At 34.6% G+C, this 12,882-nt stretch overlaps 1 protein-coding gene across 1 annotated transcript in view; it reads right to left on the bottom strand.

Annotated features, from left to right (window-relative positions):
- The window catches only part of LOC131079639 (uncharacterized), a 326,487-nt gene extending 317,707 nt beyond the window's left edge, over positions 1 to 8,780 (bottom strand). Inside the window, exons 1-2 of the mRNA XM_058017643.2 lie at positions 8,402 to 8,780; positions 2,557 to 2,787 (exon numbers count right to left, since the gene is read on the bottom strand). Coding sequence (XP_057873626.2) covers positions 2,557 to 2,787; positions 8,402 to 8,530 — 360 coding nt within the window. The 5' untranslated portion in view covers positions 8,531 to 8,780. The remainder of the gene's footprint in view (positions 1 to 2,556; positions 2,788 to 8,401) is intronic.
- Positions 8,781 to 12,882: the final 4,102 nt, after the last annotated feature.

Here is a 12,882-nt window from a genome sequence, read left to right as displayed (position 1 = left end):
TTAAAAACGAAGTTTCTAAAATAGAGATGAACGATGAAAAGGAAACTACCTAAGCATCTAAATCTAAGATGACCATTAAAAAAACATTACAATATTTTAATAAATACATACAACAAAAATCTAATTTTCTACAATTCATGGGTTAAACTCTCTTTTATTTGCTCTCTATATCTCTATGCTATGGGTTAAATATTTTACCTTTTTTTTCTGATTTTTTCTCGATTTTTCAAAAATCTTGTAATTTTGGTTTGTCAATTTTTTCCCCAAATGATTTTTGCTACCATGGTTGATCCTTCATGATCCCCTACAATATTTGTTCTCGAGTGGCTGTCTCAATGATTGTATAAGGGAGCTAGAGTTTTTGTGGTTTTAACATTAAATAATAAATAAAGCACATAATATGTTAAAATCAAAAAAGGTGAGGCTTGTCTTTATCTGTTCTTATTGCTAGATTATCCAATTCAAGGAAATCAAAGTATTCAAGGCAATTAAATAAGTGGCATTTTAATCTTTAGATTATGAACACAAATAACAATCTCATGATTACAAAACTAGAGTACTCTAGATCAGGGGTATTATTGATGATAAGAACAGTTTGTTGCTTATACAAAGTTGATCCTTCACGATGCTACCATCAAGAAAGAACTAGAGTTCTTGTGGTTTTAACAAAAAAAAATCATTAAAGGTTGTAAATGAAGAAGTCTTGTCTGTTCTTATTGCTAAATCATATCATGCAAGAAAACCAAAACATTTAACAAGGCAATTATAAAGTACCATGTTAATCTTAAAAATTGCAAACATTAACAATCTCACAGATGTTGAATTTTACATGAGATCCTTCTTTTTGTATTGGTGTGATCTTCTTTAAGATGGCATTAGAGCAGTTTGCATGAGAACATTTGATGTGTGTGATGATCTACAGTTGGATACTCTTGGCTTTTGTTTGCTTTTCATTCCCAGTCATTTTCTTTTTTGAGATTATAATATATAATACTTTTGTTTGCTTTTTATTCCCAGTCGTTTTCTTTTTTGAGGTTATATTATATAATCATTTTTCACATATGGATTGTACTGCATAACATACAAAATCATATTTCACTTGTAGTCAAGCTATCATTTAAAATAATTTTTATCTTGGTTCCACAGTTTGAGCCTGATTTCAATGTTTCAAACTTGTATTTAGACATAGTATATAATGTTCCAGAGTCAAGAACTTAGATGCCAACAACCAAATCTTTCTACAGTGTACACATCCTTCAATTTATGAAAAGGTTAGTCTGGATTGTGCACAAATCAAATATAAATTTGACACTCATTAATAATTCAAGGAACGTGTCTTAGAGATGGATATATCTAACTGAATGTTCTATAATCGCAAACCGCTAGGCAAAGATAACCCTATCAGTGGGCAGTCTTTTATATTCAACATCCAAATTAGCATTGTTGTGAATTCAAATATGACCTAGGAAACTCTAGGTATGTTATTATAGATTCTTTCTGTACCTACTAAATAAAATCAGTCATTAAGCTATACAATACCACCAGAGAACAGGTCCGATAATTCATGGGTTGATTTACATATTGAACAGTTGATTTGTGATTATCAAGCTTGGATCAATACTGTTGTCACTAATCAGTAAACGTTTCAGCGTTTGCACCACAAAGCCTAACCCATCAGCCATTCGATAGTTACCTATCAAATCCTTTGAGATTTAAATAAGGAAATTGCATGCTGTCCTTCAAGGTTGCCATAAGAAACAATGTAGATGTTATGAAAAGAAAATGCATCAGATGTCACAAACTGAAAAGAAATTTTTGCCATCACTTCTTCCATCAGATATCAAACAACATAGGAGTGCACATATGATTGGTAAAGGGCACTATCCTGTAGAGCTGAAACAATATAAGCCCACAGACAAAAAAATTTAGTCCCCATTACAATTCCACACCAATCATCGTCGCTCATTAGTATTCGATAACATATAAAGGTAACAGGTTTTGTTTCAACTCCTCAACTAAGTATTCATTTTATGAAGTCAATTCTAAATCACTATATGTAAAAATTTGTCACTAACAAATGACTAATCTGGCATGAGACATCAAGCGTGACAAATTCACTCTCTAGAATAATATCTATAATAGTTCAATCAATTACCACATGGAGTCATAATTTGACACGAGGGCCTCAGACTAACTGCCCCCAACATGGTTCTTTCCAAATTTGGAAATATACACCAGGATGACGTTATTGACAATACTTCAACCAGACCAAAGATATTGCAATTCAAAATATAATATTTTTAAGATGAGAATCCCTACAACCAAATGCAACAAAACTTCAGCTTCCACAAAGGGTAGACCATAGATTGGGAAAGTCAATTATAATAATCAACTGTGGTTGCTACGTTACAAAAGAACTCGCCCTGCATATAGTGTTAAATAAGTGGAGTAGAAAACATACAACCCTAACAGTTGAGAATGAATATTACTAGGCATAATTTTCACTAATAAAAAAGTAAAACAATACAGGGTACACAAGAGCAGTAGAGAACGTACCACATTCCGTTGATCAATAAAGCGTAGGGCATCACCAACACTGACACAATCATGTGATTCAATAGTAGTAACAGTGAGATTTCGTTGAGCTTGCCAGACAGAATTTTCTATATAGCTTGTCACTTGCTTTGCATGAGCACAGCAAAACACAAAAACTTCCTCAACACCAGCAGATGCAAGCCATTCCAGCGTATAGTCAATCATAGGAACATTCACTAACGGCAGGAGCACCTTTGAAGCAAAAAATTAAATATCAAATTTTACACAACCAAAGATACATTAAAAATAAGAACATTTCTGGACCATCCACTGTAAAGTATTAATGAGTTAAAATATAAGCAAAAGAAGAGAAAATGTTATACATGATTATACCCTTGAAGGTGACTAGCAACCTAAAACAACTTCCAGGAATGTTCAGAGAATTTATTTAACTTAGTTCTAATGCCAATGTAGGATAAAAGAATTATTAAAACGTGTTATTTTGTATACTCAAAATCACAAAGTACTACAACCAATAGGCATTACCATGTCACAATAGTTAATTAAGTATTAGAAAGTAACGAGGTTGTTCACCACACTAAAAGAAAGTAGCAAGGAGCAATACTCATATTTTGAGTTTAAATTTCATAATCCTATCACATTGAGGCACACAAATTGCCAATGAATTTTCAAAGAGAGTATCAGGACTTGGAAGCGTGGACTTGTTTATTATATCATATTATTACTTATAGGGTATCGGTAATATAAACCTCCTTCCAAGCTCCTAGCTATTCATTATTGAGTTTTGCAGTCATGCTAATTCTTTGAGGTTGGTTTGTCATCTTGATTAGCATGAACAAGAGAACTTTATTCTTTATAGTAATTGAACAGGTCCCTAGGCTTCTACGCATTACTAACTGAGACAGAATCAAACCCACAAATTGGCAAAGAACAGAAATCAAAAAAATGTCTGGTCACTTATGCCAGAATTTGATATTTGACATGTTTTTTGCAAGTTAGCATTGTATAATTTTTTAAGTTTTGAATGCTTTAGGGACCAATGAGGAGGATACCAGTCTTCATCAAAAAGAAAAAAATATGTGTACCTGCCCCCTGAACACCAGCAAAAGCCAAAAACATGATTCTAGTTGACTTGTAGTTTGGAATCGTGATTCATCCAAAAGGCCAGAATCTTATGCATTATAACTCATCAGTTGTCATTTGAAGCAATTCAATATTTATGTGTCTTTGTCCATTATATTTTCATGCAGTATTGACATTTTCTCTTTTAGATAATAGAATTCTTATACCTTGTTAGTGTGAAAAGAGGTATTATCACACTAGTTAGCGTTTAGCCGACTTAGTAGAGCCCTATTCACACTACACAAGACTTTTGTCTTACCTCATGTAGACTCACCAAGTGTTCCAACAATTGTCCATTGAGTCCTACACTTGTTCCATACTTGGAGGGGCGATCAAAGTTTGACTCCTACCTTCTCACCTCTTCTTGCTTGCCTTTATAAACAAAACTCATTTGTAAATTTTAGATCTAATGAACACATGCTTATGATATTTCTCATTTCGCATATTGCTTATTTGTGTAGAGTTTTGAATTTGCAAGTAGATCTTGGTTGCTCTATCATGGTATCAGAGCAAGCTTACAATTTATCTCCCTTTCTCATTTGAATTTGTGAGGGTCATGGGCATCAAGTTCCACATGGTGAGTGTTGGAGCGAGATGGGCATCATGGTTGCGATCAGCAATGTGTAGCGATGACATCAACAGTCATCCATGCAACCTTGCTGACATAAGCACTACACAATCAAAACCACCAACACCCAAGATGGGTGGTTTCCCAACAAATGAAGGATGGAAATGGAAATGGAAATGGATCCTTTTATAGTCCACAATACCGGGTAGTATGTTTATGGGTCTACAAATGACTTATAGTAATATGGGACTACCTCGTACTCCTTGCAGGAGGCACTTAATTGTGCTACAAACGAGGCATACATACCTTACCCCCATATAGGATTTGAACTTGTGACCTCTTTTTTAAGAGTACAAGTTCTCCACCACTAGGCCAACACGTGGTTTTGCACTTTTCAAGTGGTTTTTCGATTAACATAAAGTGGTTTTTCGATTAACATAAAGTGGTTTTGGAATATTCTAGCTATGAGGAATATTCTTGTGGAATTTCGAAATATTCCATTGTTAATGTCAGTATTACATCATCATTTTCTTCCCCACCCCTTCACCATTGGCTAATTGGATATTTTTGTTTAACTTCAGGAGGTTCGTTCTCGGCATACAAACATATCTTTGAGTGAAATTTTCTCACTCTACATATGTTTGCATCCTCTATCCAATGGTGTGATTTGTTTTATAAAACGTTGTACGGATATTTTCCAGATTGCAATTTCTCAGAGGATACCTTGCACAGTTCCCATTTTTAGAACTTCAAAAGGCTCAATTGGGCTCATACAAACTCCTTTTGGGGTCCTTTTTTATAAAACCTGCATCATTTTTAGAGCTCTCAGTAGTGCTGGTGTTGTTTTTTCATGACTGTATTTCAGAATTTCAGATTCTGAATATGCCTCTTTTGAGGACTAGTACATAAATTTCAATCTATAATGCACTAAATAAAGTGTCATATTGCTGTATCTTTTCAGAGGGGTTCATGTTTTCAATAATGGGGTTTTCATTTTCTATTTATTGTCATTTTGTTGAGATTGGAAAGGCATACTTGATATGTGTTCTTCATTGTCTACCTCGTGACATAAACTTGTAAGAACTCTACAAACGACAAATAATTCTGTAAATGCACTCATATAAAGTGTCCCAAAACTAAATGTGTGTTCCTTGTGGAGGGAATTTTGTACTTAAACTGAATTACAAAGTGTAATGGGGGTGTGTAGTGTCTTGGATTTGCGATAACAGTAATGGATCCTTGAGATTCTCATCTCATGTGTGTGCCATGATGCACACCCTTTTTTCAACTTCTTTGTAATGTCCCCTTTTGGAAATTACCCTAAATTTTGCCCTAGAATCACAAGTCCAAAAAAAATAAGAAATGCAATACAATTAGAGATATACTTTTACCCAAAAATGTTGAAGCAAGATAGAGTTTTGATTGAGATCCCACAATCAAAAAATGTTGAAGCAAGTTAGAGATTATCAAAAAATATAATTCATAGAATTAATCATTTCTACGAGGGTTCAAAAATTAGATAACATATATTCATAATCATCTTAATTTAAATAAATCAAGCAATCTCTATAATTCATTATTGGAGTTCAACCATAACAGGGCTTGGGTGAGGAGACATGATAGGGTGCCCGAAGCAACTCTCACACTAAGCCCAAGCACAGATATATCATCCCTCTTGGCCCCATGTCGCATCCTGCCATCCATCCTCATGAGGTGGTGTACTTAGTGGGAAAGCTTGTATCTGCCCTCCCTATTCATGCCACCTTATTCACCCTCCTATGATTGAGACTACTTTGAATCCATTCCAACAATCAACCATTGTAGAGGTTGGAGGGGAAACCACAATAGGGTGCCCAGAGTATCCTTCCCATCTAAGCCCAAGGCCCCCCCTTGGCCTCATGTGGCAGGCCGCCAGCCATCTACCATGAGGTGGTGTACTTAGAAAAGGACCTCATATCAGTTTCTCCCTCCTTGTATTCCCTCACGAACCTCATCATGATTGATTGCAGTAATTTGACGAATAGACTAGGAATCTAGTTCCATATTATTGCTTACATCCAATATATGAGATGTTATGTATCAAATATACTATTTGTTGCATACGTATTATTGCCTATATTAATATGTCAGGAATTATGCATTAAAACATTATCATGTTGCATACCACGAAGATGAATAATATTGCTATTGTCTGCTATGTATTGCAAACATCTGATCTGATTGATTTATATGGTTGATTGTTGTTGTCTTTTCTCGGATAGATGATGTCCTATAACAATCTGATCTGCTCTTCCTTATATAGCACTCAAAGAGGATAAATAGACAGCTCTCCTACCTCTTCCCAAAATGAGGTGTCTTCTCAAAAATAATCACTGCCTTATAATTCAGATTAGTAGTGCTAATAATCCAATTTCTACCTATCAAATCTGTTCAATATTATATTCATATGTCTGCTACAATAAGTCTGTTCTAATTCTAACCGCTGTCTTCAACTTTAACCCAAAGACCCATCTCCTTGGGCTCTGACCTCATATTCATGCATTGATATTCCCATCTATACTACATTTGAAATATCCCTCATTAATTGATTTTGAATCTATCAACAACCTCTTAATTGTCATCTAGCTTAAAACTACCAACCAACTCATAACTACCAAATTGCCCATGACTACTCCCTAACTAATGACTACTATGATAATTACACATATTCTACTATGACAAATGGCATTGTAGAACCCTTGTGATCCATTGTTCAGACATGCCTCGCTGGTTATGGGTGAGCTCTCTGAACATGTGAATGGGCTGCATATGTGAAGTCAGCATGTGTTGCTATATCTACTTGGAAGAAGAGTGGAGAAGGGAGATGAAGGGGTTGGTGAATGTGGAATATAATGTGACATAATCACTATGGATAAACCATTCTCTGCTCTACTTTGTAATGAGAGATATATTTATAGAAGCGTGGAAGTTGTAGAATATGAAAGAACCATTGCAGAAGATAAGATAATTGATTCTTAAAGTTACGAGAGCAATGTCAAGCAATAACAGCTGATTGGGGCTTCAACCCACGATGAAAGGACAAGGGTGTAAATATAGCGACCAGGTGTTTCCAAATAGAATAGTGTCCCATGTTAATGTAGACAATAAAACCATGCGGTCACTTGGATCAAATGTGTGCCAGACCATGCAAAGAAAAAATTCGCATAGCAGCAATCTGCTCTATTGCATGGATGATGATAGTTTCCTGAAGATTCGACAAACAATAAATGCAAATTTAGCCACGGTAAAAGAATCATTTGTGACATGATGAAGTCCACCGTATAAAATTTGTTTCTTTTAAACATCCCAACAATATATATTGTTTTTGTATTTAGTAGGCAGACTTTAATGGTGAAATTTTAAATTGAACCGATAGAAGTAATTTGTTTTCGATTCCATTCCCCTGAAAAACCAATATTTTTATTACGTGCAAGGATACAATGATAGTAATAGGACACATATCGTAAATACAATTGTAGGAAAATGGGAAGTGACCGATTACACTGTAGTCTGATCATATGGTGATTTTCTTGTTAACATACTATTTTTTTAATTTCTTCCCTCCCACAACCCAGGCTCAAAGTACCACAAATTCACAGGGCTGCCTGTTCCAATGTGCAAGAAAACAATGATAGAAAGAGGACCATATTTTATATACAATCAATTCACATTCTGAGACAAATGGTAAGTAGCTGATTATACTGTAATCTGGGCACAGGGTCATTTTCTTATTAGCATACTTATTTTGAATTTTTGCCCTTCCACAACCGAGGGTGCCTAAAATTCACAGGGACGCTTTGTTCTTCGCAAAAATCCTGGTCCGCAACCTTCACTGGACGGTAATTCTAGGAACTAGGATAAGCACCATGAAGCAAAGAGGGAACCTCGATGGCACTCAAGGTAGCCCAGAAACCTACAGTGTTGGAATCAAAACAAGGTCATGCTGGAAAAACATTGCCCCTCTGCCAACTGGCCTACATCCTGTGATCAAACCTAGGCTCATTTATAGGCAACATAATTTTAATTTTAATTACCGACTTACAAAACATTTCAACTAAGGAGGAGGATAGGAATAGATATGAATATAATAATTTTAGGGTAGAGTAAATGCGTTACTTTAGGGCGCTCCATGGTGATAGGGCGGAACTTCTGAGCAAAGCTGTCTGCCAAGAGAACAGCCTGCAACGGGACAACGGCTTCGTCATCGCCCACCTCTACGCGCTTTGAACCCTTTCTTTGAGCCATTCTGTGTTCTTCCCTGCTCTACCTTGTCTGCCTTAATTTTTTCCAGGCATGTCTTCTTCCAATCGCTCGTTTGTAAGAAATTCTACCAATCCAGGGAGATTGAGAAACAGTTCAATCACCGCTGAGGGGTTAGAACAATTGGATTTTCTCTATTGAGCTTTATTTCTGAACACACTCTTCCATGAATACATCATATTTAACATGATACTAATCTCTTCATGCTATTTCTTTAAGGGACCCTTAAAGTGCATACCACCTTTGTTATATTATGTTCTTAAATTTATAGTCCTACTCGACCCTACAATTTACTAGTCATTATTACGACTGATTCCTTTAATAATTATTCATCGCTAGGACCTAAGTTGTATTTTAGAGTTTGTCCACCTCATCTAAAATCTCTTTTTTATTTTCAAGTCAATTTAATTTTTATTTTATTTTTTTTTTAAATTGTTGTTTTTACGTATTAAAAATTTTTGATTAAGGATATGTATTTATAGACATTTGTAAGTCAATAATAATCATTAGAAAATTACATAATTGTTCCATTAATACAATCAATCGTAGCATCTAAGGTTACATCTAAGCATCATACATCGATGAATTAGGATTCATATTTATTTTGTTTGTGTGTCATGATTACAATCTTATACATCGTCATTTAAGAGTTTGACTTGTAAGCAAGACAAGTTTAGATCTTCTCATCTTTCATTAAAAGTGAGTTCCTTTATACTTTTTAACAGAACCCTTTTTAGTAATAGGTTAGAAAATGTAGGTACAGTAGATTCTATACATTATATCTACGTAGGACTAAGTCTCTCTCTCTCTCTCTCTCTCTCTCTCTCTCTCTCTCTCTCTCTCTCTCTCTCTCTCTCTCTCTCTCTCTCTCTCTCTCTCTCTCTCTCTCTCTCTCTCTACCCTGTCTACATTTATTTTAATCTCTATCACAATCTATATCTCTACCTATCACTCCCTTTCTCCCTTCCTCTATCTCTCTCTCTTCAATTTTATCTATCAGTCTCTATCTCCCTATCTCACTCTATCTTTATTTCTCCTACCTCTTTCTATATCTCTACTTATTTCTCCCCTCTTCCTCTCTCATCTCTATCTCTAAATGTGCCTCTCTCTATATCCATCCATCCTTCTCCCTCTCTGTCTTCCTACACCTCTATGGATCTACATTTTTTTGTCTCTATATCTCTTTCCATATTTCTCTATCTCTATCGTGTTATCCCTACATCTTTGTCTAGCCATATATCTGCATTGCTCTAGTCATGTCCTATATCTCTCCCTCTCTCTACCTATCTATGTATATTAATTCCCATCTCTCTCTCTCTCTCTCTCTCTCTCTCTCTCTCTCTCTCTCTCTCTCTCTCTCTCTCTCTCTCTCTCTCTCTCTCTCTCTCTCTCTCTCTCTCTCTCTCTCTCTCTCTCTCTCTCTCTCTCTCTCTCCTTACCCATATCTCTCAGTTTCTCTTCCACCATCTACCTCTCCATCTTTCTATCCATATCTTGTCCTCTCTCTTCCTCTTTCCCTATCAAAAACATACAAGGAGCCTATTGGTAATGTAGCATGATTATCTCCCCAATTTTGAGATTATTAGTTGTGTATGGATCCTTGTAAGTGGATGCATGTTTAACTTAAAGCTATCACTTCTCCATTAAGATGTTTGTTTTACAAACATCATTTGATAAAAGATGTACCAATTGACTTCATGTATTGCATAAATGTATGCAACTAATAGACCAAAAAAAATTGTAATTGACCTTCCACACCTCTTTGATGTACCCATTGCATGCTAATGTGCAATTGGTAGTAGTAATTTAAAAAACAAAAGAGGGAGAAAGTCTTCTCATCGTTATGTTTGAGGTTCTTTGTCAATTAATGGTTTTGAGTAATACCAATGACACTGCAAGAGACTAATGGCACTATTGACTAGACCATCTTGTGATACAAGGTTGTCAGTAATCAGCTCAACCAAAATTCTTGTCTTTACAAAGATTGTGCTAGGTAGTGATGATTTTTTTATTTGAAAGTGGATATTGTTAATGGGTGTGTCTTTTTTATCCACGACCTTTAATAAATAAAGCTTAGTAGGTAAGTAGTTTAATGTGTTTTCTTATTGGGCTCATCAACAATTGAATTTCTCTAAAACAAGTTTGGTTAGAAATCCTAGCGCAATTGAGTATGGAAATGAAATGTTCATTTGTTTGTCTAACAATAGTGTGTAGTTTCAAGCATCTAATAGTATCAACCCAAAATGTGTATGGCATTTTCTCGTTATTTATTGTCGGTTATTCAAACATCCAAGAATCACATATCTTTTTCTAAATTTTCAAGTAACATGGGCTTACAGTAAGTCTATGCAAAATTTATCATGAGTTTAACCTTAGAATGTTTGGAGATAATCTTAGGAGTATAGACAAAGAAGTTAGAAGAGAAGTACCAGGCTCAAACAAAAAAGGATGAATAAAAAAACTCAATAATATATCTAACAAAAAAATATCATTATCACTTAGGCTTTAGAAGTATTAAAAAGTAATATTGGATTTAATAAAATGAATCTGCAAGACAATGCAAGTTTAGCTTCAGAATGACATACTAGATGTGTGCCCTTTTGTCGCTTGCCATCCTCCAATTAGATTGTGTTAATCATCCATATTGTGTAGATTTAATTTAGTATTTTTTTTTCTTTATCTTCCCTGATGATTTAATACCTAAAACTACATATGTCGTCATGGTTTGTCTAATAAAAAAAAATCACATGATTATTATTTACTATATAAGTTGAAATAAATTTTTATGCTCGATGTAAATCCTCTTATGTGAAATTGTTTATATAGAAACATATAATCATATTATCTTTTACAAAATTCAAACCATTTCATTTGATTTAAAAATAAACAAATAGAAGCCTAGGTATCTTCCATTTTTTATCTCCTTTTAATTTGTTGAATTTATCCAATAACCGCTAACTAATTTAGAAATATTCCAATCTAACTAAATCACAATATCCTTATAAAAATATCTCAAAACCTTTGAAATTACCTACTCTATAACAATGCTTACTTCCTTTAATACATCATAATCTCTTTAAAAGCAAAAGGATGTGTCTTTTAACATTAGAAAATAAACACAACCTTTGTCACCATGTTGGGAAATATACAAGTAAAAGGATGTGTCTTTTAACATTAGAAAATAAACACAACCTTTGTCACCATGTTGGGAAATATACAAGTCCAATACCAAAAACTTTGAAGATCAATATATATACAATAGACCAATCAAGGGATGAGACACAAAGCTTGGATAACTATAACACAAAAATACGAAACTCATATGCACATCTTAAAATTAATTCGCCTTAATGTGGAAAACCATGATTTGATCCTTCTTCTTAATGATGACAAAAAATCAGCCTACATATCATCCTTAATAATCCCATTTTATGCGAGCTTATAACAATAATAAATAAAGAATATCATCACCATAAGATAGTAGCAATGAGGCGCATATTAGAAACATAAGAACACCACAAAACACAGGATTTACATGGATAAATCCTTGCGAGAAAAAACTCCCCCAAGAAGAGAGGTTACATTATCAACAATAAATGTGATTAAAATACATTCACTTCTATTTTCCTCTTTTCCTTCAACATAGCATCACCCCTGTACAACCTCCTCATGTTTCCTAACTATCCTTGTTCCTACAAATTTGTAGTGTCATAAATTGTAACTCCTTTATAATTTCACACTCCTTTTTGGGCCCTTTCTTTAGTGTGTCTTATCCTATGTCATTTCAATCTTATTTGGGCCCTATCCTATCCTACAATTGTCAAAGTCTTATACTAGGACATGATTTGGCATCACAAGCCTTGACATTCATGACTCCCCTTTCAGAAACCTAATTTTTCTCGGACTATGTCATACTTTGGCACCGTAGCCCCTTTTGGGCACCACAGACGCATTTAGGTGCCATGGACCAAGTTGGGCATCATGGACCCTTTCAGGTGCCTTGGACATATTTGGGTGACATAGTCCATATAGGTGACCGACCAAAATTTCTTGAAATTTGAGCCATTATTATTGTCAACCCTCCCCTTTTCAAATTTGATCTCGATTTTCGTATATGACCATTGGAAGTCGGCCTAAATATGGAAATACATTGAGAACCCTATATAAGACATCATTTCTAATTCATTTTTATCATTTAGCAATTTCATTCATAAGCATTACTAACTCCTTCAAGAGCATATTTGAGTAGAAGGAGCGTCAATCTACAACAATCTATCTTCAAGTTTAGTTTCATGAGTAATCGTGTTATGATTTATTCATGTTATTACATTAACACT

This window comes from Cryptomeria japonica, chromosome 10 (assembly GCF_030272615.1).
Source record: "Cryptomeria japonica chromosome 10, Sugi_1.0, whole genome shotgun sequence".
Classification (NCBI taxonomy): Eukaryota; Viridiplantae; Streptophyta; class Pinopsida; order Cupressales; family Cupressaceae; genus Cryptomeria; species Cryptomeria japonica.
This window is presented reverse-complemented; position numbering and strand designations above follow the sequence as displayed.